Genomic DNA, 24322 nt, shown 5'->3' with positions numbered 1-24322 from the left:
TCCATACTCTCCCCCCCCCCCCCCGCCCAACCCTCCCTCTGTCATAATCCTTGTTTTCAGCTTTCAGCCCAAAGCGGCCTTCCCTTCGCTGTGCCATAGCAACGGCACAACCGACTGACAATGGAAAGCTGTCAGACAGGCCAGCCTCCTGCACACACAACAACCTCAAGTGGGAGAAAGACACCCCCACCCCCAGCCGGGCTCTTTTTAGCCAAACCCTCCCTTGGTTAAGAGGAAAGGGTCTATTGGGGGAAATAGAAATGCAGTCTTCCTGCATGCTATCAGCACCCTCGATAGATGATATAGATAGATAGATAGATAGATAGATAGATAGATGATAGATAGATAGATAGATAGATAGATAGATAGATAGATGATAGATAGATAGATAGATAGATAGATAGATAGATAGATAGATAGATGATATAGATGATATAGATATAGATTAGCTATAGATATAGATATAGATATATAGATATAGATAGATAGATGATAGATAGATAGATGATAGATAGATAGATAGATAGATAGATGATAGATAGATGATAGATAGATGATAGATAGATAGATAGATAGATAGATAGATAGATAGATAGATAGATGATAGATAGATATAGATAGATATAGATGATAGATAGATAGATGATAGATGATATAGATGAGAGAGAGAGAGAGAGAGAGAGAGAGAGATATGATAGCTAGCTAGCTAGATGATAGATGATGGATAGATTAGATAGATAGATAGATAGATAGATAGATAGATAGATGATAGATAGATAGATAGATAGATGATAGATAGATAGATAGATAGATGATAGATAGATAGATAGATAGATAGATGATAGATAGATAGATAGATGATAGATATAGATTAGAAAGAGATGATAGCTAGCTAGCTAAATGATAGATAGATAGATGATAGATATAGATAGATAGATAGATAGATAGATAGATAGATAGATAGATGATTGATAGATAGACGATTGATAGATTAGAGAGATGATAGCTAGCTAGCTAGCTAGATGATAGATAGAGATAGATGATAGATCAATTATAGATAGATAGATAGATAGATAGATAGATAGATAGATAGATAGATAGATATAGATGATAGATTGATAGATCGATAGATGATAGATAGATATAGATTAGAGAGAAAGAGATGATAGCTAGCTAGTTAGCTAAATGATAGATAGATAGATAGATAGATAGATAGATAGATAGATAGATAGATGATAGATAGATGATAGATATAGATAGATGATAGATGGTTTTTAAACACAACAATAACAAATAGATCCATTTTGCTTTCAGGTTATTAATGTTTTAATTGTCTTCGCCTGGGCAATTCTGCAAAGGCGAACAATAATGAGTCCTAAAATTCAAGGCAGAAGCCTATGTCCCTTACATTTTTAATTCAACTAGAATTGATATTGTTAAAGAAGCACCCCACCCCCAAATGGGCAAGTGGAATCCCAATTTGAAATGTGAGTGAGAGTCACGGCGAAATTTTCAGTTTTAAGAAATTTACCAAATTCGGAACTTCTTCCAACTGTCATTTCAAGTTTCCCATGTGTTCAGGTAGAAAGCCCTTCGCTGCTATTTGACCCAACCTCAATTTCCCCCCCTAAAAAAATATATCATCAGCCGAAGAAGAAGGCTCAGACACTAATGGAGATTGGGTTCTGTCACATAGCCACTAGCTATTACTGCTTGAATTCTGGGGCTGGAGGAGACTCTTGAGAGTCCCATGGACTGCAAGAAGATCAAACCAATCCATTCTTAAGGAAATCAGCCCTGAGTGCTCACTGGAAGGACAGATCCTGAAGCTGAGGCTCCAATACTTGGGCCACCTCATGAGAAGAGAAGACTCCCTGGAAAAGATCCTGATGTTGGGAAAGATGGAGGGCACAAGGAGAAGGGGACGACAGAGGACGAGATGGTGGGACAGTGTTCTCGAAGCTACCAGCATGAGTTTGACCAAACTGCGGGAGGCAGTGGAAGACAGGAGTGCCTGGCGTGCTCTGGTCCAGGGGGTCACGAAGAGTCGGACACGACTAAACGACTAAACAACAACAACAACATTACTGCTAAATGGGACCTCTATATTCACAAGCAGTCTACCACTGCAAATACTCTCTCTGTGCAGAGAGACTTTTTGCTGGCCATAACGCAATGGCTTTTTCCACCTGCCTTGCCCCACCCTCCAGAACCAGAGAACCTTTCCCAGACTATGACTATAAGAATAGCAGAAGCAGTTGGGAAGAGAGGAGTTCAGGGATTTTTTTGAAATAATAATAATAATTTTCTAAGTTGTGTGTCTTTGTTTCTCAATTTGATCTTTTTACACGGTTTTGTACGCATTGTGGTATTTTATGCATTGTGATGCTTTTCTGTTTTATTGATCACAGTTTAGCAATTCCTGTATTTTTCGCTCTATAAGACACACCCGACCACAAGACGCACCTAGTTTTTGGAGAAGGAAAACAAGAAAAAATATATTCTGAATCCCAGAAGCCAGAACAGCAAGAGGGATCGCTGCGCAGTGAAAGCAGCAATCCCTCTTGCTGTTCTGGCTTCTGGGATAGCTGCACAGCCTGCAATCGCTCTATAAGACGCACACACATTTCCCCTTACTTTTTAGGAGGGGAAAAGTGAGTCTTATAGAGCAAAAAATACGGTATTTATCGCAGTGGCGAAGAATGAATTTCCGTTTATGACGTGCTGATATTTGATGCCACTGGGTTCTGTTCCAATGGATTATTCAACACAGCTTTAATCCGATAGACATTGCTTATTATAAAGTTATGTTTCCATTTGGGCTTTTCTCGTATTGGTCCACATTGCCCTATGATGTGTGATCATTCTTGTTTCTTCAGCTTGTATACCGCCTTGCGTATAGCAACACAGAAAGGGGGCGTACAAATTAAAAGCGAAATGAAATGTAATACCAGCTGCTGGGGACAGCTAGTATTGATGGTCTGTTGCCTTTGTGTTCTTCTTCTGGTGGGAACTATCAAACGGAAGATATGGGAAAAGACTGGGGCTAGGGAACACGTATCAGCTTGAGGGCTGAATTTTCTTTTAGACGACCTTTTGAGGGTCACATGAAAGTGATGGGTGGGGCCAGAGCCAAAAGTGGGAGGGGAAAGGAATATCCATTTTCACCTTCGCACAGCAAGCTGATTTCTGTGCACACACAAACAACCCTCTTTCTTTAATCCAGACAAGCAAGGGATGTTATCAGAGTTGAAGGACACATTCCAGCCAGGCAAAAACCACTTGGGGTGCGAAGTAGAGTTGGCGCGGTGTGTGGGGAGAGGGAATCTAGTAAATTTCCTTGAAACTCCTTGAAATTTGCCATGAATTTCCTTAAAAATAGCTCATTTGGTCAGCTTCGGCCGCAACTAAACTAAAAAGCTCAACAGCTCTGCCCAAAAAAGTTCAACAACTTTGTGTCTGGATTTTTGCTTTGTGAACTATGGCAACCCTCAGATAGGTGATCCCAGGGGACTAAGGTTCCCAGGACTAAGGTTCCCTCCCTCCGAAACAGGCTGGCCTTTGGCCTGATCCAGCCAAGATTCCCTTATAATTTTTAAGGGGCACTCTGAAGCTCCCAGGGACACGGGTGGCACTGTGGGTTAAACCACAGAGCCTAGGGCTTGCCAATCAGAAGGTCAGCGGTTCGAATCCCCGCGACGGGGTGAGCTCCCGTTGCTCGGTCCCTGCTCCTGCCAACCTAGCAGTTCGAAAGCACACCAGTGCAAGTAGATAAATAGGTACTGCTCCGGCGTGAAGGTAAACTGTGTTTCTGTGCGCTGCTCTGGTTCGCCAGAAGCGGTTTAGTCATGCTGGCCACATGACCTGGAAGCTGTACGCTGACCCCCTTGGCCAGTAAAGTGAGATGAGCGCCGCAACCCCAGAGTTGGCCACGACTGGACCTAATGGTCAGGGGCCCCTTTACCTTTTTAAGTTAGCAGAAAGGGGATGCGGGTGGCGCTGTGGTCTAAACCACTGAGCCTCTTGGGCTTGCCAATTGGAAGGTTGGCGGTTCGAATCCCCACCGTGGAGTGAGCTCCCGTTGCTCTGTTCCTGCTCCTGCCAACCTAGCAGTTCGAAAGCACGTCAAAGTGCAAATAGATAAATAGGTACCGCTCCAGCGGGAAGGTAAATGGCGTTTCCATGCGCTGCTCTGGTTCGCCAGAAGCGACTTAGTGATGCTGGCCACATGACCCGGAAGCTGTACGCTGGCTCCCTCAGCCAATAAAGCGAGATGAGCTCCGCAACCCCAGAGTTGGCCACGACTGGACCTAATGGTCAGGGGTCCCTTTACCTTTTACCTGAAGCTCCCAGCTCCCAACCCCTCAAACAAACAAACGGTTTGCTCCCGCGCTCGCTCACCTGCTTGGCTCGGTCAGGATTCATAGTTGTCTGAGGCTGCAGGATATTGACCGATTCCGGCTTCACTACGGACTGGGGAATCTCCCGGACTTTTTCGGCGATAAAGTTGTGGACAGCGTTGAGGGCTTCCGCTGTGCCTTGAACCAGACACACGCGCTCCGTGGTCCCTGCATTGGGGAGAAAACAATTGAGAGTTTTTTAAATGGAGCTGCGTGTGTGTGTGTGTGCAGGATGACGACCCCACAGGTGGGGCTGGCCTGAGGCTTGGGTCTCCCTGGTCTCCTTGCTGGCCCTAGTAGGACCAACTTGGCCAGTTAGCCCTGGTGATCATCTGATGTCTACTGACTGGGTTTTTGTTGTTGTTGTTTTGTTTCCTGCCACCAAAATAACCCCTGAATTTTAGAATTTTATTGATATTGATGGTGCATTTTATGTTGTATTCTATGCTGTTTTATGTTGTTTTTAAGTCGCATTTTAAGCAGTGTTTTATACAGTGGTACCTCAGGTTACATACGCTTCAGGTTAAAGACGCTTCAGGTTACAGACTCCGCTAACCCAGAAATAGCACTTTGGGTTAAGAATTTTGCTTCAGGATGAGAACAAAAATCACGTGGCAGCAGCGGGAGGCCCCATTAGCTAAAGTGGTGCTTCAGGTTAAGAACAGTTTCAGGTTAAGAACGGACCTCCAGAACGAATTAAGTACTTAACCTGAGGTACCACTGTATTTGCTGTTAGCTGTCAGTTAAAAACTGAGCCCTGTTTTTAAACCGGGAAGGGCAGTGTATAAATATTTATTCTTATTCTTATTCTTATTCTTATTATTATTATTATTATTATTATTATTATTATTATTCTCTCAGCTGAAAGAAGGAGGGTACAAGGAATGGAAAGTAAGACAGACAGACAGACAGACATTGTTCTGGTAAGGAGGGGAAGATTGACAAACAAGGGAATAGGAGGAAAGTACTTTAGTGCACAAGGCTGAGAGCAAGTGAGTAACAGAAGATGCCTTATACCAGTTTGGGCTAATTGTCCATTTGTTTATTTACAATTATTTGAAAATGTATAAGCCGCTCTTTCTTAAAATATCCCCAGGCCGCTTACAATGTATAACATGCCATTATAAAAGCCAGTCTTTAAATAGCTATAAAACCTAATTCAAAACATCCGTGAAACATCAGTAGATGCTGGCTGGTTTAAAGGGAAAAATCATCTTGCGAAGGCCAGGCTAGACGGCCCAATTTTCAGAGGACATTCGAAAGAAGGCAGGGACAGTTCCTGGTGAGCATCTATAGGCAGGGAGTTCCACAGGACAGGCTTTAGGTCAGTATTGTCTCCTCTGGTGAGCACAGAAAGGTGTTTGCATGGCTCGGTCACTGGCTATGGTGTCTCCCCTTATCACGACAACAAAGGAACAAGGCAGAAGGAAGGAAACAACCGAACCCAGTGCCGTAAAGGTGTCATGCTTTGAGCACTACAAATACTAACAGACTACAAATGTTATAATAATAGTAAATAATAAATTTTATTTGTACCCCGCCCTTCCCGGCCAGAGCCGGGCTCAGGGCAGCTAACACCAGTAAAATTACAATAAAAACATAATGGGGGGGGTGCAATTTGGAATAGAGGTTAAAATACAATTTAAAATGCAGCCTCATTTTAAAAGTAGCCCATGGATCAAAACCATAGGGGGAGGGAAACATAAGGGTCAGACTGAGTCCAAACCAAAGGCCAGGCGGAACAGCTCTGTCTTGCAGGCCCTGCGGAAAGATGTCAAGTCCCGCAGGGCCCTGGTCTCTTGTGACAGAGTGATCCACCAAGTCGGGGCCAGTACTGAAAAGGCCCTGGCCCTAGTGGAGACCAATCTAACCACCTTGGGACCTCCAAAATGTTGTCATTTGCGGACCTTAAGGTCCTCCGCAGGGCATACCAGGAGAGCTGGTCCCGTAGGTACGAGGGTCCTAGGCCGCATAGGGCTTTAAAGGTTAAAACCAGCACCTTAAATCTGACCCTGTACTCCACCGGGAGCCAGTGCAGTTGGTAAAGCACTGGGTGAATGTGATCCTGCGGCGAGGACCCTATAAGGAGCCTCACCGCGGCATTCTGCACCCGCTGGAGTTTCTGGGTCAGCTTCAAGGGCAGCCCCGCGTAGAGCGAGTTACAATAATCAAGCCATCGCATGGATCACTGTGGCCAGATCAGGGCGAGAAAGGTATGGTATGGAGTGCGTCTCTTCCAAGTTCTCTCCAGCCAGCTATGCCCTCTTTTTGAATATTCTATTAGTGATGTATGGAAGTGAGAGCTGGACCATAAAGAAGGCTGATTGCCGAAGAATTGATGCTTTTGAATTCTGGTGCTGGAGGAGACTCTTGAGAGTCCCATGGACTGCAAGAAGATCAAACCTCTCCATTCTGAAGGAAATCAGCCCTGAGTGCTCCCTGGAAGGACAGATCCTGAAGCTGAGGCTCTATTACTTTGGCCACCTTAGGAGAAGAGAAGACTCCCTGGAAAAGACCCTGATGCTGGGAAAGATGGAGGGCACAAGGAGAAGGGGGCGACAGAGGACGAGATGGTGGGACAGTGTTCTCGAAGCTACCAACATGAGTTTGACCAAACTGGGGGAGGCAGTGGAAGACAGGAGTGCCTGGCGTGCTCTGGTCCAGGGGGTCACAAAGAGTCGGACACGACTAAACGACTGAACGACGACAACAACAAATTCCATTCCCCTTTCTGAACCCCCCTGTACTCCAGAAACTCATCAGGGTTTAGTGCTTTACTGCACCTCCTGTTATTCTTGAAGTTTTTCCCAAACACACATGCACACACCCTGAAAGGCAGGAGGAAATAAGGAAGGGGAGAAAACCTTTAAAATGTTCCCTCGGACAAAACTGAGGGCGGAAAAATTAGAGGATGCCCTTTGAATACTGACAGTCCCACTCAACAGGCATGGTGGGCTCTGTTGAGGAGCTTCTGAGATGTTTCCCCCTTGCTAAAAGGCGATGAAAAACCAGGGGGCGGAGCCTCAAGGACATTCCCCGAGAGGAAAATGGCAGTGCACTTGGTAAGTATCGTGGGGGCCACCACCAAGCAGCCACGCCAGATGAAGAAAGCGCAAGGAGAAAGCACACACACCAAAGGTTCACTACTGAAGAAACCCGGGAAAGCAGGAAAACACAATAAAAGGTTTTCAAGCACTTTATACCAGGAGGGGTAGGGGGTGGGGGATAAAAGAGAACCTATTAAAAAATGAAGGAAGTCTCTACAGACAAAAATACTACAGAAAAAGAAGAAAGAGGCAAAACTATTGACCAAAGATAAGGCTGGCGATAAAAAAAAATGGAGGAAATTTGCCCACAGAGAAAAGACTGTGCCAACAGTCAGGGCAGACCGGGGGGCGGGAGGCGGGAGAGAGAGAGAGAGAGAGAGAGAGAGAGAGAGAGAGAGAGAGAGAGAGAGAGAGAGATGGGTCCTTCCACTGTAAGAGATAGCAAAAGACCTGAAGGGCCCATCCCATCCAGTGGCAATGAGTTCCCCTGTTCACTTGATGTCCTCCAGTCCACTCTGACAAATGGCAGCCATTCACTCCTCTGGGTGGGAGGCCTTATACAGTGGTACCTCGGGTTACAGACGCTTCAGTTTACAGACTCCACTAACCCAGAAATATTACCTCAGGTTAAGAACTTTGCTTCAGGATGAGAACAGAAATCGCTTGGCGGCAGTGGGAGGCCCCATTAGCTAAAGTGGTACCTCAGGTTAAGAACAGTTTCAGGTTAAGAACGGACCTTCAGAACAAATTAAGTTCTTAACCTGAGGTACCACTGTACAGAGTTGGACAGCTGGCCCATCTAGTCCAGTACTGTCTACACTGACTGGCAGCACCTTTCCAGGGTTTCAGGCAGGAGTCTCTCCCAGCCTCACCTGGAGAGACCAGGTATTGAATCACAGACTCACAGAGCTGGAGGGGACCACAAGGGCCATCTAGTCCAACCCCATGCAGTTCAGGAATATTTTGCACCACGTGGGGCTCAAACCCATGAACCTGAGAATAAGCTTCTCACCCTCTACTGACTGAGCTCTCTCTCAGAACCTGAGACTTTCTGCAAGCGAATTGTGTCCTCTGCTGCACAGCCAGAGGCCTTCCTCCTCCTGTCAGCTTCTACTGACAAGACACAAAGGAGAAGCAATATTTCTTAAACTATGGGACTCCCTCCCAGAAGCGGCAGGAACGGCCCCCAACTGGGATGGCTTTAAAAGAGGACTGGACAAATTAATTAAAAAGGAGCTAAACTATTTTGGAAAGGTGAAGAGACAGAGGGAACATTCGTACACATGTGGTGGGGTTGTAAAAAAGCTAAAGAGTATTGGGAGATGATATATTCAGAGGTAAAAAGCATGTTAAAGCTCTCATTCCAAAACAAAACCAGAAACCCAGAGATGATCTTATTGAACATTATAGAGGGGGAAATACCTAAGAAAGTACTTGATCTCTCTTCCTATACGCAACGGCAGCGGCCACAATTATTTATGCTGAAAGGTGGAAGGACAAAAAAGTCATATGAAAGAAGAATGGCGGAATAAGTTAATAGAATATTCAGAATTAGCAATGTTGACTGCAAGGACAAGGAATCAGGATATAAGAGAGGAGTGGGAATACTTTGGTGAATGCTTAAAGAAATATAATACAGTCATACCTCATGATATGTTTGCTTCTGGTTACGTGTTTTCGGGTTGCGCACCGCCGCAAACCCGGAAGTACCAGAACGGGTTACTTCCAGGTTTCGCCGCTCGGGCAGAAGCGCTAAATCGTGCCACGTGCTTGTGCAGACGAGCTGCTTCTATTTGCGAACGCTGCGGGTTGCGGACGTGACTCCGTTACAGATTACGTCCACAACCTGAGGTTCCACTGTAACCAGATTATTTCCAAGTGTGGCTAGATATATGAGCAGCAGTTAGAAACCACTAGAAGAGGGGTAATAATTAAGGAGATGCAGCTCAACAGGAACCCATGGAGGGATGTGTGGGGAAGACTGGTGACTGGGGGCGGCCGCCGAGACCACATAACACCGGTCTTAAAAGACCTGCAATGGCTCCCAGTACATTTCCGAGCACAATTCAAAGTGTTGGTGCTGACCTTGAAAGCCCTCAACGGCCTCAGAGGCCCAGTATACCTGAAGGAGCGTCTCCACCCCCATTGTTCTGCCCGGACGCTGGGGTCCAGCTCCGAGGGCTTTCTGGCGGTTCCCTCACTGCGAGAAGCCAAATTACAGGGAACCAGACAGAGGGCCTTCTCGGTGGTGGCGCCCGCCCTGTGGAACGCCCTCCCACCAGATGTCAAGGAAATAAACAACTATCTGACTTTTAGAAGGCATCTGAAGGCAGCCCTGTTTAGGGAAGTTTCCATGTTTGATGTTTTATTGTGTTTTAATATACTGTTGGAAGCCACCCAGAGTGGCTGGGGATGCCTGGCCAGATGGACGGAGTATTATTATTATTATTATTATTATTATTATTATTATTATTATTAATTGTAACACATGAACACTTGAAGGTGCCTTGTGTAGTAGGTCAGATCCCTGGTCCTTCTAGCCCATTACTGATGGTGGGAGCATCAAAGGATCAAGGCCTTTGCCTACCTGCCTACAGCTTCTGGAATACAACTCCCATAATCTCCAGGGTCTGATGGGATTTGTAGTCCAAATAAATTGTTGTTGTTGTTATATGATAAGGGATAGTAACTGTAAAATTATGGGAAACGTACATTCTTTTAAGAAAGAGGATTGGGGATGATTTGTGGAGGAGAGGGCTATTGATGGCTTCTGGTCATGGAGGCTATGCCTTGCTTCCAAAGTAAGAGGCCTCTTAAATTGGTGGAAGCCACAAAGGGCTCTTGTGCTCAGATACTGCTTGCTGGTTTCCCCCAGTTGGCCACATCGCAGGTTCAAAAGCCCAGGGGTACCCAGGAGCCCCCAATGCACAAAAACAGGGCTCTGGGAGGTGGCCCCTCGATTGCAACCAGAAGTCTGCTCTGCCGTTCCCCGTCCCCTGCTAGCTGGTCCTTAGAAAATTGTGCTAGCTGCTGCGATTCGTGAAAAGCAAAGCCTGGACTCCTGTCCTTAGACGGCTATTTATAAAAATGCAGCCTGCCTTTTATCGCATCGACTGAGGGGAGAGAGTGAGCAAGCAAGTATCAGAGGGTTTGTGTGTGTGTGTGTACATAGGAACAAAAAAAAGGGGAATATTTTAGGCCACCTCAGAAGGCCAAGCGCCAGCACCATGGATACCAGAAGGCTGAGTGCTCACATTCTCCAACACAACACACACACACACACACACACACGCAGCATCCCAAAGCCAGCAGCATCTTCTGCTTCTCCTCCCTGCCTTCCCCAAAGCTGCTGCCTCAACAATACATCTCTGCCACCGAGTTGCCATGGCAACCCACAGCAGCCTCCTCCTCCTCCTCCTTTCCCCCCATCATCACCACCTTGCAATCTGCTGCTGCTGCTGCTACTGCAGGCCTCAAGGGCCTGTGTTCCCAGCGACCAGAGGAGCCCCCTCCTCTGCAAAAAAAAGGGAGGAATGCAGCTCGCTCAGTGGGGGAGGGAGGGAGATCATCACCTGGGCAACGGGGCAAATGGGAAACGCCAAATTTGTCTGCAGAAGCAAAGCCTCGTCCCTGCTAAGGAGGGTGCGTGGAAAGCTGGCTTCCATTGAGCAAGGAGGGTCTGCGTACAACACAAAAATAAACTGAGCCAGTTTATTTAGAAAAGTCTAGCCCTCCTAGGCTTCAGCCCCAGTAGCTTTCGTTTTGAATGGGGAGGAGTGGCGTAGGAAGCCAGGGTTTAACCCCAGGTGGTTACCAAGGAGAAAGGCTATCTCTGAGCAGATGCAGAGTGTGCAATCAGTGCCGGATTTACGTAGAAGCTAAACAAGCTATAGGGACACGGGTGGCGCTGTGGGTAAAACCTCAGTGCCTAGTACTTGCCGATCGTATGGTCGGTGGTTTGAATCCCCGCGGCGGGGTGAGCTCCCGTTGTTCAGTCCCAGTTCCTGCCCACCTAGCAGTTCGAAAGCACCCTTAAGTGCAAGTAGATAAATAGGTACCGCTTTATAGCGGGAAGGTAAACGGCGTTTCCGTGTGCTGCACTGGTGCTGGCTCGCCAGAGCAGCTTCGTCACGCTGGCCACGTGACCCGGAAGTGTCTCCGGACAGCGCTGGCTCCCGGTCTCTTAGGTGAGATGGGCGCACAACCCTAGAGTCGGACACGACTGCCCGTACAGGCAGGGGTACCTTTACCTTTAAACAAGCTATAGCTTAGGGCCCCACTCTCTTGGCCCAAAAAGGGGGAAAACCTGGATGTACATTTCCAAAATATAAGATAAAAAATAAAATAAAACCTACATACAGCAACAGTGTTTTGTGTTGTGTAGGCTCCTATGATGTAAGTCATGGGCCCCGCCTGCTAGCCTGCTCCCTAAAATATCACGGGTTTGCTCCTTTCTATATATAGGGTGCCTACATTCTGCATGGACTGGTTGCATGGTAACATGTGCAAATGGCTTGAGATACCTATTAGATCCATAAATTACCACACAGTCATACCTCGGGATAAATATGCTTCAGGATAAGTACTTTCGGGTTGTGCTCTGGGGCGACCCAGAAGTCACAGAGCTTGTTACTTCTGGGTTTCGCCGCTCGTGCATGCGCAGACAGTCAAAATGACATCATGCGCATGCGCGGAAGTGGTGAAACGCTTCCCGCGCATGTGCAAACGCACAGCCGCGTCTTACGTTCTATTCAGGATGTGAACGGGGCTCCGGAACGGATCCCGTTCGCATCCCGAGGTACCACTGTATAGCATATATTCAACACAAAATACAGCAACAATTTGTTGTTGACAAAGGACAGCTGGACATAGAAAGGGCCCCATTACCTTCAGTAGCTTAGGGCCTCATCAAACCTAAATCCGGCCCTGGTGGCAATCGATTCCTACCCACCGAGGAATTGGCAGGAATCTAGGATTACATTCTCAGCCACAGTCTCTGGGGTGGGGCAGATGTTCACTCAAGCATTTCTCGTTTTAAAGGTAAAGGTAAAGGTACCCCTGGCCATTAGGTCCAGTCACAGACAACTCTGGGGTTGCGCACTCATCTTGCTCTATAGGCCGAGGGAGCCGGCGTTTGTCCGCAGACAGCTTCCGGGTCATGTGGCCAGCATGACTAGGCCACTTCTGGCGAACCAGAGCAGCGCACGGAAACGCTGTTTACCTTCCCGCCGGAGTGGTACCTATCTATCTACTTGCACTTGACGTGCTTTTGAACTGCTAGGTGGGCAGGAGCTGGGACCGAGCAATGGGAGCTCACCCAGTGGCGGGGATTTGAACTGCAGACCTTCCGATCAGCAAGCCCTAGGCTCTGTGGTTTAGACTAAGGTTACCAGACGTCCCCGTTTCCCGGGGACAGTCCCTGGATTTACAAATCAGTCCCCATACAAAATCCATTGAAGTGTCCCCGGATTCAATGGTCCAGGGGGTCACGAGGAGTCGGACACGACTAAATGACTACGGTAAACAACAACCTTAGTAGCCATTGATCCCTTATCTTCCATGAATTTGTCCAGTCCCTATTCCTTCCAATGCACACAGCATTATCTTCAGAAAACACACTTCAAAAAAGATGTTGGTCGTTCCAAAGTCCCCAGGTGTCTTGCATGGCTCCAACCCCTTTGGCAAGCACTGATGAAGGAACACCCCCACCCCCTGCATGTTCAGCATACTTTAGCCATCCATTCAGACTAACAAACAGCGGGTCACAGACACACACAACCGCCACTTCCTTTCAACTAAGCGCCTGTTTTAAATCCATACGCGTGACTCATGTTTCCAACTTTCACCTGGATGTGCTTCCCCTCAACTTGCTTCCGACGCGGCCGTTTGTTGACAGCCGCGTTCCTGAACGCCAGTAGCTGCGTTAAAGGAAGTGGAGCCTCCGAGTTTAGGGGCAGTCTACCTCGGAGGACTTGTAATGCTGGGAACAGAGAAACGGAGGGTGTGTGTGTGTGTGTGGCTGCTGTTCACCTTTTCTTGTGATCTTCCAGGAGGCATCCAGCTAGCCAGCCGGCCAGGATGCTGAAGGAGCAGGGCTCCTCTTTCGCTTTCTTAAAAGCAGCTCAACCATAGCTGTCAACTTTCAGCCTCGAAAATAAGGGATCAGCAGCCTCACCTGTCCCAGGGACAGTCTACGGGATATCTAACAATCCAGGAGAGCAGCGGGAAACGGAGCTGGAGTAAGGGGATTTCCCACAAAAAAAGGAAAGGTTGACAGCTATGAGCTCAACATGGGTGACCACAGAGCAGCAGGCCCAGACAGAGGGGGGGCCATATGGGCCACTTGGCCCGGACCTCTGATTCCAAAGGGGGCCTCGGTCAGCATATTTATCTATAGTGGTACCTTGGGTTACATATGCTTCAGGTTACAGACACTGCTAACCCAGAAATAGTACCTCAGGTTAAGAACTTTGCTTCAGGATGAAAACAGAAATTGTCCTCCGGCAGCGTGGCAGCAGCAGGAGGCCCCATTAGCTAAAGTGGTGCTTTAGGTTAAGAACAGTTTCAGGTTAAGAATGGACCTCCAGAACAAATTAAGTATGTAACCAGAGGTACTACTGTATTTTCCATTTTGTCTTTATATGCAGATATGGTTCAAGCCTCGAAATAAAATTACTGTATTTTTTGCTCTATAAGACTCACTTTTTCCCTCCTAAAAAGTAAGGGGAAATGTGTGTGCGTCTTATGGAGCGAATGCAGGCTGCGCAGCTATCCCAGAAGCCAGAACAGCAAGAGGGATTGCTGCTTTCACTGCGCAGCAATCCCTCTTGCTGTTCTGGCTTCTGAGATTCAGGATATTTTTTTTCTTGTTTCCTCCTCCAAAAACTAGGTGCGTCTTGTGGTCTGGTGCGTCTTATAGAGCGAAAAATACGGTGTTTGTCAGCATAACTTTTGTGAAAATTATTTATATACTTATTTATAAGACTTCAGTTATCCCATAGCTACCAACTTTCAGATTTGAAAATAAGGGATCAGCAGCCTCACCTGTCCCGGGGACAGTCTACGGGATATCTAACAATCCAGGTTAGCAGCGGGAAGCAGCGGGAAACGGCACTGGATTAAGGGAATTTCCCGCAAAAAAAAGGGAAGGTTGACAGCTATGAGTTATCCCCAGGGTAAAAAAAAGGGGGCACATTATCTACCTGGCCCGGTCCTCTGCAGAGGTGAGCCCAAGGACCCACTGCCTGCCCCCTGCCTTCTCTACCATCCCACAAAAGCTACCAACAACAAGGGCTACACTTTCCCGGGAACAATAGGACTGGCCCAGCCAAGGGTTAGTCAGCACTGGATAAATAGGAAGGGGTGTGGAGGGAACCTGGCACATTCTTAGCCTCTGAGAGGGAGAGAGAAATAGAACAGGGATCTAAGCTATCAAAGCACACAAGGCCCCTTTGGATAACCCAGACAGCTGCCGGAAGCGGGCTAAATTAGGGGGAGGGGAGGCAGAAGGGGGTATCCCCCCCCGCGCCACCCTGCAGGGCCAAGTTAGGCTGCCGTGGTGCTCCTGGCAGGAATGTTGTGCCTCCCGCAGCTGTGTGGACCCAAGAACATCCCAAAACTTTCCCCAGCGTGCGGCAGCTGAGCCGCTTCCAAACTTTGTTCGGATTCACTCACACGCCGGCAAATTTTTGCCGCACGATTTGTGGAGTTGGTGCTTTTGCACAACAAACCCACTTTTTTTCTCTCAAAAAAAATAAAATAAAATTCAACATCCTGCATTACGGAAAGGGGAGAGAAATGTGAGATGAAAACTGCTTTATGTCCCAACGAAAGGAAGAATTGATGAGCTACACAGAGTTGGCTAAATTGACATACAAATTGTGGGACAAGGACAACTGTGCCTTTAAGGAAGAATGGGGAGCTTTTTACAACTTATCTAAAAAGGCAACTAAATGAATTGGACTCCTTGGCAGGTTTTGAATAAACATACACAAATTTATCAGTTGATAACGTGGTAGAGAGATAATGTAAGAACATGTATAACTTTACAACATGCAGAGAGTAATATGTGCTGAGAAATCAGAGAGAGGAGTTGAGGGAAGTCTCTGGGGGCGAGGGAGGGTTTGAAGGGGGTGGGAGAAAAAGGGGGGGGGAAATAATGAATATGATATGTTTTGACAATTTGTAATGTGGAATTTGTGAATGAAAGCATTTCTTTAAAAAAAGGAAAAGGAAAAAAACTGCTTGATGTGATGTCATCTAACCTGTGAACCTAACCTGTGAATCTGACCTGTCATCTAACCCTGATCTACAGATGAAGGGCGGTAAACAAATTATACACACACACACACATATACACACCTTTCCACAAACAAATCAGAACGAAAGCTCAGTACAGAGCTGGTGTCATATAACCTCCCTCCCACAAATATTTATCAAGCAAGCCAAGACGAATGCTCAATAAACAAGGAGTCTGGAAGAGGCAAGGCGGAGACATGGGGAAATTCAGCTCTTGAATTGCGCAGGGACTACACTGGGTGGGAATCAATGGCAACAGCATCGAGTCAATGGTGTCAAAGGAGATGCATGGGAGCATATTCCTGAATGCTACAGAATGGCTACAGAATCATAGACTTGTGGAATTGTAGAGTGGAAGGCCACGGCCCTCCAATGCAGGAATCTTTTGCCTATTTACATACACACACACACGGGCCGCGGGTGGCGCTGTGGGTTAAACCACAGAGCCTGGGACTTGTCAATCAGAAGGTCGGCGATTCGAATCCCCGCGACGGGGTGAGCTCCCGTTGTTCAGTCCCTGCTCCTGCAAGCCTAGCAGTTTGAAAGCACGTCAAAGTGCAAGTAGATAAATAGGTACTGCTCTGGCAGGAAAGTAAACAGTGTTTCTGTGCGCTGCTCTGGTTCGCCACAAGCGGCTTAGTCATGCTGGCCACATGACCCGGAAGCTGTAAGCCGGCTCCCTCGGCCAGTAAAGCGAGATGAGCGCCACAACCCCAGAGTCGGTCACAACTGGACCTAATGGTCAGGGGTCCCTTTACCTTTTTATACACACACACACACACACACACACACACAGTGGTACCTCGGGTTACACACACTTCGGGTTACAGACACTTCAGTTTACAGACTCCGCTAACCCAGAAATGGTACCCCTGGCCACCAATATTTCGGGACCCAAAGCCCCTTCTGCTCCCATAGTTGACGCCCCTGCTTCCAATGTAGTACAGCAAAACACAGGTTCAAAACCCATGTTCTGCTGACGTGTGGTGTTGCAGATACAGTGGTACCTCAGGTTACAAACACGTCAGGTTACAAACATTCCAGTTTACAGACTCCGCTAACCCAGAAATGGTACCTCGGGTTAAGAACTTTGCTTCAGGATGAGAACAGAAATCGCGCAGCAGCAGCAGCGGGAGGCCCCATTAGCTAAAGTGGTGCTTCAGGTTAAGAACACTTTCAGTTTAAGAACGGACCTCCGGAACGAATTAAGTTCTTAACCTGAGGTACCACTGTGTGTGTATATATGTGTGTGTGTATATATATATATTATGCCAACAGGGTGGCAGCTGTTGAGCAGAGCATAAAATTCACAATTGCCTCTGCCTGGAAGGGGGGAGTGCAGGTCGCCCTGGGTGTCATCACTGAGGGGGGTGAGAAAATGGCAAAAAAATGTATTTAAAAAAAAAATAAAAAATTGGGCTCGCAGCACTTTTATATATATATATATATAAATAACTCCCGCATGCACCGCACCCACCTTCCTACGCCACTGGGAGCTAGGTGAGGCGGGGGCACTGGGCGCCACACCGCGGGGCCTGCAGCGTGCCTGAGCCACGCGTCTCTCCTGAGGAGGAGGCGGTGGGTGGACTGCCTGCAAGTGCCGCTGTACTGGTCCTGTGGGTTAACCATGAGGCGAGGTCTGAGTGCAGTCTGAGGTCAAAGGTGCAGTATGGAGGCCAGTGGCGTAGCGTGGGTTGTCAGCACCCGGGGCAAGGCAAGGAATTTGCGCCCCCTAACCTGCCTCCGCTGCCAGCTTCTTCTTGCTGCTGCCTGGTCTGGTCTGGTGTGGTTCTCTCCCGCGCTCAGCGCTGCGCTAGGCGTCCGCTGCACTGTCCCTCCCCCAGATAGTCCCTCGCTCTCTCTCCGCACCACACGCCTGGCACCCACCCCCTCCACAGTGGGCAGCGACCCGGCGGCTCGGATCAGATTCGCACAGCCAGCACTGCAGTGAGAGAGAGTGAGTGAGCCAGGTAGGGGCAGAGAGCTGCGAGCGCGAGCGCGCCCCCCCCGATGTTGCGCCCGGTGCGGCCGGCCCCCCCTGCACCCCCCACGCTACGCCACTGATGGAGGCTGTCCGTAAAAGCTGAAGCTGGGAGCAGGGCAGGGAGTCGGGTGAGGTCAGGAGCTCAGGCAGAAGAGCAGGACGGGGTTCAGGCAGGAACAGGCTACCAACAATGTTGCTCCCGCAACCTGGGACTGGGGCTGGCTGGCTTTTATCTACCCTGAGGCATAGGGCGGCCCCGGTCCACAGGTGACTCGCCTCTCCTGGCCTGGAAGCAAGCTCTCCTCCTGCGGGAACTTAGTTCCCTCCGCCTCTCTGCCCTGAGCCTCTGCAGCTCTGGAGAGGCTGGAGGGTTACCGGACCCAGAGGCAACCTCAGCTTCCTCTGACGGGGCTGAGAGTGGAGCACCTGCAGGCAATGGGTCCTCCATCACCTCAGGAGCCAGAGCAGACTCAGCTGGTGCCTGCACCTGAGGATCCAGCACAGGTGAGGACCCTTCAGGTTCAAGCCCCAGCCCCGGCTCAGCTGGTTCTGGAGGCGGGGACTCCTGTGCAGGCTGGGATCCCTCAGGTTCAGCCTCCGAGTCCGAATCCCAGGCCATCACAGCCACACTGTTTTTTCGAGCAGCGCAGGGCTTACGTCTGCCCACCGCCTCAGCCGCCCTACAGCTGAGGGGAAGTATGCAGAGAGGCTCCCCACAGCACATCCTGCCTTGGCTAGCTCCGCCCCATGGGCAGCTTGCCCCACCCCCATGGGTGGCTTGCTCTGCCCCCCAGCTGCAGAATATGCACACAGCACCGGGCACCCGAGCGACCAGTTACGCCGCTGCCTGGAAGGTAGGATTTGTTGGGGCTTAATTGTTTGACTGGAGCCACAGCCATGGCACCAGGACCAGTGTGACGCAGAAGTTAAGGGTCTCTGGGTGTGGGAGGACAAATTCTGACTCATTCTCAGCCCTCTCTCCTTCTCCCTGTCCACTGCACAGAGATCCAGAAAGCCAAAAACAAGTCAAATAATTGTCATTACTGTATAAAGCATGGGTAGGTAAACTAAGGCCCAGGGGCCGGATCCAGCTCAATCGCCTTCTCAATCCGGCCTGCGGACAGTCCGGGAATCAGCGTGTTTTGACATGAGTAGAATGTGTGCTTTTATTTAAAATGCATCTCTGGGTTATTTGTGGGGCATAGGAATTTGTTCATATATTTTTTTCAAAATATAGTCCAGCCCCCAACAAGGTCTGAGGGACAGTAAACCGGCCCCCTGCTGAAAAAGTTTGCTGACCCCTGGTATAAAGCAATCCTGTATTCCTAGGACAAGCTTGCAAAAAATCACTCGCTTATGGTGAGTAAAAATGGCCTCTGAATGACCAGGGTTGGGGGTTTTTTTGTGTTTTCTTTTTGTGAACTGGAAGAGAGATGTTTTTTCCCATAGCCGCCCCACATGCCTTATCAGATTTTTGATGAGCCCAAGTGATTTAAGGCCAAATTATGCTTTCCCTTAAATGTGGTATTTTAAAAGCTCGCTTAAACTGGCCACTTCGCAGGTCCACGGAGCCAAAATCCAGGCAAAGGACTCGTGCAAGTTTCCTGAAGAAAGTCCCTCCAGCTGCTTGGAGCACAGTCTGGATCGGGGCCCACACGGCTGCTTTCCCTTCATAATAAAACACAAGCAGCCAGCTTGCTTTTCTGAAAAGTGTGTTTAGTGTAACCTGAAGTTTGCCCCTTGTTACGAGCAGGTGGATGAGCTCCTTCACCTCCTTGTGGGCTAGGAACTTGAGAGATCTTCCTAGCACGCCTGCTCTGGGTGCCCTCGGGCATCCCCCTCAAGGACAAATTTATATCCAGCATTTCTCCCGAATTTTCCGTCAGTTAGCCCTGCTGCTTGTTCCTCTGCCTTTTAAAGGTCTTCCCCGTTCCGAAACTGCCCCTTCGCCTCCTTCTCCCCTTCCTGTTGGGCGCTTTGTTCCTTTCCTGACCCTCTTTCAGCCTGGGGGTGGGGGAGGGAATCAGACAGCAGCTCCCAAATCTGGATAAATCTAGGCGAACGCACATTGTGGCTGCAGCGTAAAGGCCATGCCTGCGTTCCTCTGGCCGGCTTATCAGAAGGAGTGTTTCCTGCTATTGAATCTGCTTCCCTAGCTGGCCAGCCCAGCCTGAGTTTCCTGTTCCTTTTCCGTAGCTTGGCTTTTGAAAAATAGGGAGTCCTCAGTAATTACCGTATTTTTCGCTCTATAAGACGCACCAGACCCCAAGACGCGCCTAGTTTTTGGAGGAGGAAAACAAGAAAAAAAATACTCTGAATCTCAGGAGCCAGAACAGCAAGAGGGATCGCTGCGCAGCGAAAGCAGCGATCCCTCTTGCTGTTCTGGCTTCTGGGATAGCTGCGCAGCCTGCATTCGCTCCATAAGGCGCACACACATTTCCCCTTACTTTTTAGGAGGGAAAAAGTGAGTCTTATAGAGCAAAAAATACGGTAGCTAATTGAGAACCGCTGCCTTAAGTAGTTGTTTTGGCTAGGGCAAACCCAGCCAGTCGCTCAGGGTATTGTAATAATAATACCACAAAGTTGCACCAACACCACTTGGGCTGGCGCATGCATGCACACAAACAAACATACAGGATCGAGCTGCAAGCCTTTGATCGCTGACCTGGGTTTTCGACGTGTGTGCATGAAGGAAAGAGATATGCATTTATTTATTTCTTGCAGGTGACCTCTGGGAGGAGGGCAGAGAGAAGAGACGCCATGCTGCAGCTGCAGCAGCACAACAACCGGACGCCTTCCTCTGCCCCAGCTGCAACAAAACATGTCTCTCCCGTTTCGGTCTCTACAGCAAACAGCTGGCGCTCCAACCTTCCCGCAGTTTGACTTCACTCACAAAAGAGCACTCCTCCGTTGTCTCCTGAGACAAGAAAGATGTATTTATACCCTGACTTTTTCTCTGAGGTGCTCCTGGCGGGCTATACATGGTTCTCCCCCTTCCCGCTGAATCCCCACAACAACCGTGTGAGGTAATAGGTAAAGGTAAAGGGACCCCTGACCGTTAGGTCCACTCGTGGCCGACTCTGGGGTTGCGGCACTCATCTCGCTTTACTGGCCGAGGGAGCCGGTGTACAGCTTCTGGGTCATGTGGCCAGCATGACTAAGCTGCTTCTGGCAAATCAGAGCAGCACACAGAAACGCCGTTTACCTTCCCGCCGGAGCGGTACCTATTTATCTACTTGCACTTTGACGTGCTTTCGAACTGCTAGGTTGGCAGGAGCAGGGACCGAGCAACGGGAGCTCACCCCGTCGCGGGGATTCGAACCGCCGGCCTTCTGATCGGCAAGTCCTAGGCTCTGTGGTTTAACCCACAGCGCCACCCGCGTCCCTGTGTGAGGTAATAATAATAATAATAATAATAATAATAATAATAATAATAATTTATTATTTGTACCCGGCCCACCTGGTTGGGTTTCCCCAGCCACTCTGGGCGGCTTCCAACAAAGACCAAAAATACACTAAAAGGTAAGCTAGGCTGAGAGACAGTGACCGGCCCTTAAGGTCTCACCCATGGAGTTTTGTGGCCGAGTGAGGATTTGAACCCAGGTCTCACGGGGTACTGGTGCAACACCCCAACCAGGACACCACACTTGCTCTTGGAAGACAGTCTTGGCAGAGCGAAGCCCGTCCCGACTTGCAGCGCGATTATGTGCGGAGAGCCCTGAGAGGTGGGATTTTGTGCATGGAGCCTAAACCGCCCTCGGTGAGCCAGAATCCGCAGCTCTCTCAGCTTTCAAGAACGCAGGAGGGCTGTGTTTCGGATGCATCTCCTCCCTGCCCAGACCTCATCAAATACAAAGGGTTTCCTTTCCCTCGAAGGGGAAAGGGGGGGTCCTTCCCGGAAGCTGCAAACAAACAAGGCACCTGCTCCCTGTTGCCAAGGCAACAAGAGCGGAGGCCTTCTCTCTCTCCCTCTCCCCCGTCGCCACGACACCCCTCCATCGTTTTTTACACTGGCGAGGATTTGCCAGCCCATCCCATAATCCGGCAATAAAGAGTGGAGGATGCAGAGGGAAAGCAGCTTAGCCAGGGGCTGTCCTGTCAGGGCTTTGTCCGCCCTTCAATCACAGCTTGGGATTATAGGGAGATGGCGGGGGACAAGCCTGGGCACTCCGTGGCGAAGATGGGCAGCGTCCGCAACTGCGGGGTGCCTGGGGTCTTCGACGGCCTGACCCCTGCCACTGGGGTAGGGGCTGCTTTGCCGGCTGGCCCACCCGCCTTACACGCTTGCAGCGAAAAGAGCAATCGTAATTTAAATAGTTCACTTTCGGGGGGGGGGGGGAGCAGAGACATCACCTTGCCAACAAAGGTCCGTATAGTTAAAGCTATGGTTTTCCCAGTAGTGATGTATGGAAGCGAGAGCTGGACCCTAAAGAAGGCTGATCGCCGAAGAATGGATGCTTTTGAATTCTGGTGCTGGAGGAGACTCTTGAGAGTCTGCAAGAAGATCAAACCTATCCATTCTGAAGGAAATCAGCCCTGAGTGCTCACTGGAAGGACAGATCCTGAAGCTGAGGCTCCAAGACTTTGGCCACCTCATGAGAAGAGAAGACTCCCTGGAAAAGACCCTGGTGTTGGGAAAGATGGAGGGCACAAGGAGAAGGGGGCGACAGAGGACGAGATGGTGGGACAGTGTTCTCAAAGCTACCAGCATGAGTCTGACCAAACTGCGGGAGGCAGTGGAAGACAGGAGTGCCTGGCGTGCTCTGGTCCAGGGTGGTCACAAAGAGTCGGATACGAATAAACGACTAAACAACAAAACTTTCTGGGAAGGTGTGGCCAGTGGTGAGGTGGAGGACCCACATGGAGGGCCCCTAAAAAGTCTTGAGTTGGCCTGTAGGTGAATCAGCAGCTCAAGAAAGGAGGAGCTCAGATTTGGGGTATCTGAAAGCCGGGGTGGGAACAGAGCAGGCCAGCTTCTTGCCTTCCAGATGTTTGGAACTACAACTCCCAGCCAGCCAGCCAGCTAATGAGACGAATGGTCAGAGGCAAAGAGAGTCGTCCATAATGTCTGGAAGGCGTCAGGCTGGCGGTGGCTGGAGTAGTTAGGAGACCAAGAAACAGAGGCCCGAGGGGATGATAGGCAGAGAAGGTCAAAGTCTGAGGGGAAAAGGAGGCGGCAAGTTGAGGGAAGGACTTGAGCCGGACCACTGTGTCCACAAATCAAACCACACCAAAGTCTTATGGTTTAATGCCCATCTATAAGCTGCCTTGTCGGAGAGGCCGTAAAACCCACAAAAAACAACACTTCCCACCCTAAATGAAACCCTCTCCGAAGCTGGTTCACACACGCATGTTCTTCCCTTGACAACTGCACCCTCGAGTGACAGTTGCGCACACGGGAATGCTATCATCGAATCGTAGAACTGTTGGAAGGTATCCCAAGGATCATCTAGTCCAACCCGCTGCGATGCAGGAATCTCAACTATAGCATCCAGGACAGATGGCCGCCCAACCTCTGCTTAAAAACTTCTAAGGTAGGAGAGTCCACAACCTCTCGTGGGAGACCGTCCCCCTGTCAAACACCTCTTACTGCCAGAAAGCTCTTCCAGATGTTTAGTCGGAATCTCCTTTCTTTTACCACGAAGCCATAGGTTCGAGTCCAACCCTCCGGAGCAGGAGAAAACAAGCTTGCTCGATCTGCCTTGTGACAGCCCTTCAGATATTTGAAGACGGCTACCAAATCTCCTCTCAATATCCCCAAGACTCAACTTTCTTCAGGGGACTGAGTTCATACATTCGACTCCCAGTAATAATAATAATAATAATAATAATAATAATAATAATAATAATAATTTATTTATACCCCGCCCATCTGGCTGAGTTCCCCCAGCCACTCTGGGCGGCTCTCAATCGAGTGTTAAAAACAATACAGCAGTGCGGAAGCAACGTTTTTGAAATTTATTCCCTGCTTCTGTATCCCACCGTCTTTTGCCAGGAGCTCAAGACGGCCTTCATGGTTCTCCCCCTCCGCATTTAACCCCTACAAACAACCCTGTAAGGTAGGTTAGGCTGAGAGGTGACCTTCATGGCTGGGTGCGGATTCGAATCCTGCTCTTCCAGATCCTAGTCTAACGCTCTAACCGTTATACCACGCTGTATCTGCATACAGACACGTATGAACAAGCTTTGCCCCGTCCCTGGTTTGGGGACACCAGAAACGTACACCGTATGAACCACCAACGTTGGCAAATGTACAAAGAATTCCTTTCGCCTTGTTGACCCTCCCAACTGCCCACGCTCACCTGGATAGAAGTCCTTAGATTTTGAGAGCTTGATAGTGGCTCCGGTTTCTTTCTGCAGTTGGACAATCGTTTGGCCTCCTTTGCCAATGATGGATCCGGCAGCATAGCTGGGGATCAGGACCTTGAGGAAGTACTCGCCATCCTCTGCAAGGAACAGAAACAAGGCGTCAGGAAGCACCATCAGAATCCCAGGGAGGACGAGAGCCGGGGCAGTCTCTGGCCACAACAAGGCAGGGAGCCTGTGCCAACTTTCCAGGCAGGGCACGTCATCGTGGGAGACAGGCGTATTGC

General features: G+C 49.1%; 1 protein-coding gene across 1 annotated transcript in view; it reads right to left on the bottom strand.

Annotated features, from left to right (window-relative positions):
* The window catches only part of NOVA2 (NOVA alternative splicing regulator 2), a 61283-nt gene that overhangs the window by 12731 nt on the left and 24230 nt on the right, over positions 1 to 24322 (bottom strand). The window contains exons 2-3 of the mRNA XM_081922177.1: positions 24032 to 24175; positions 4402 to 4568 (exon numbers count right to left, since the gene is read on the bottom strand). Coding sequence (XP_081778303.1) covers positions 4402 to 4568; positions 24032 to 24175 — 311 coding nt within the window. The remainder of the gene's footprint in view (positions 1 to 4401; positions 4569 to 24031; positions 24176 to 24322) is intronic.

The sequence above is a fragment of the Podarcis melisellensis genome (genome assembly GCF_964234715.1).
Source record: "Podarcis melisellensis genome assembly, chromosome: 8".
NCBI classification, from domain to species: domain Eukaryota; kingdom Metazoa; phylum Chordata; class Lepidosauria; order Squamata; family Lacertidae; genus Podarcis; species Podarcis melisellensis.
This window is presented reverse-complemented; position numbering and strand designations above follow the sequence as displayed.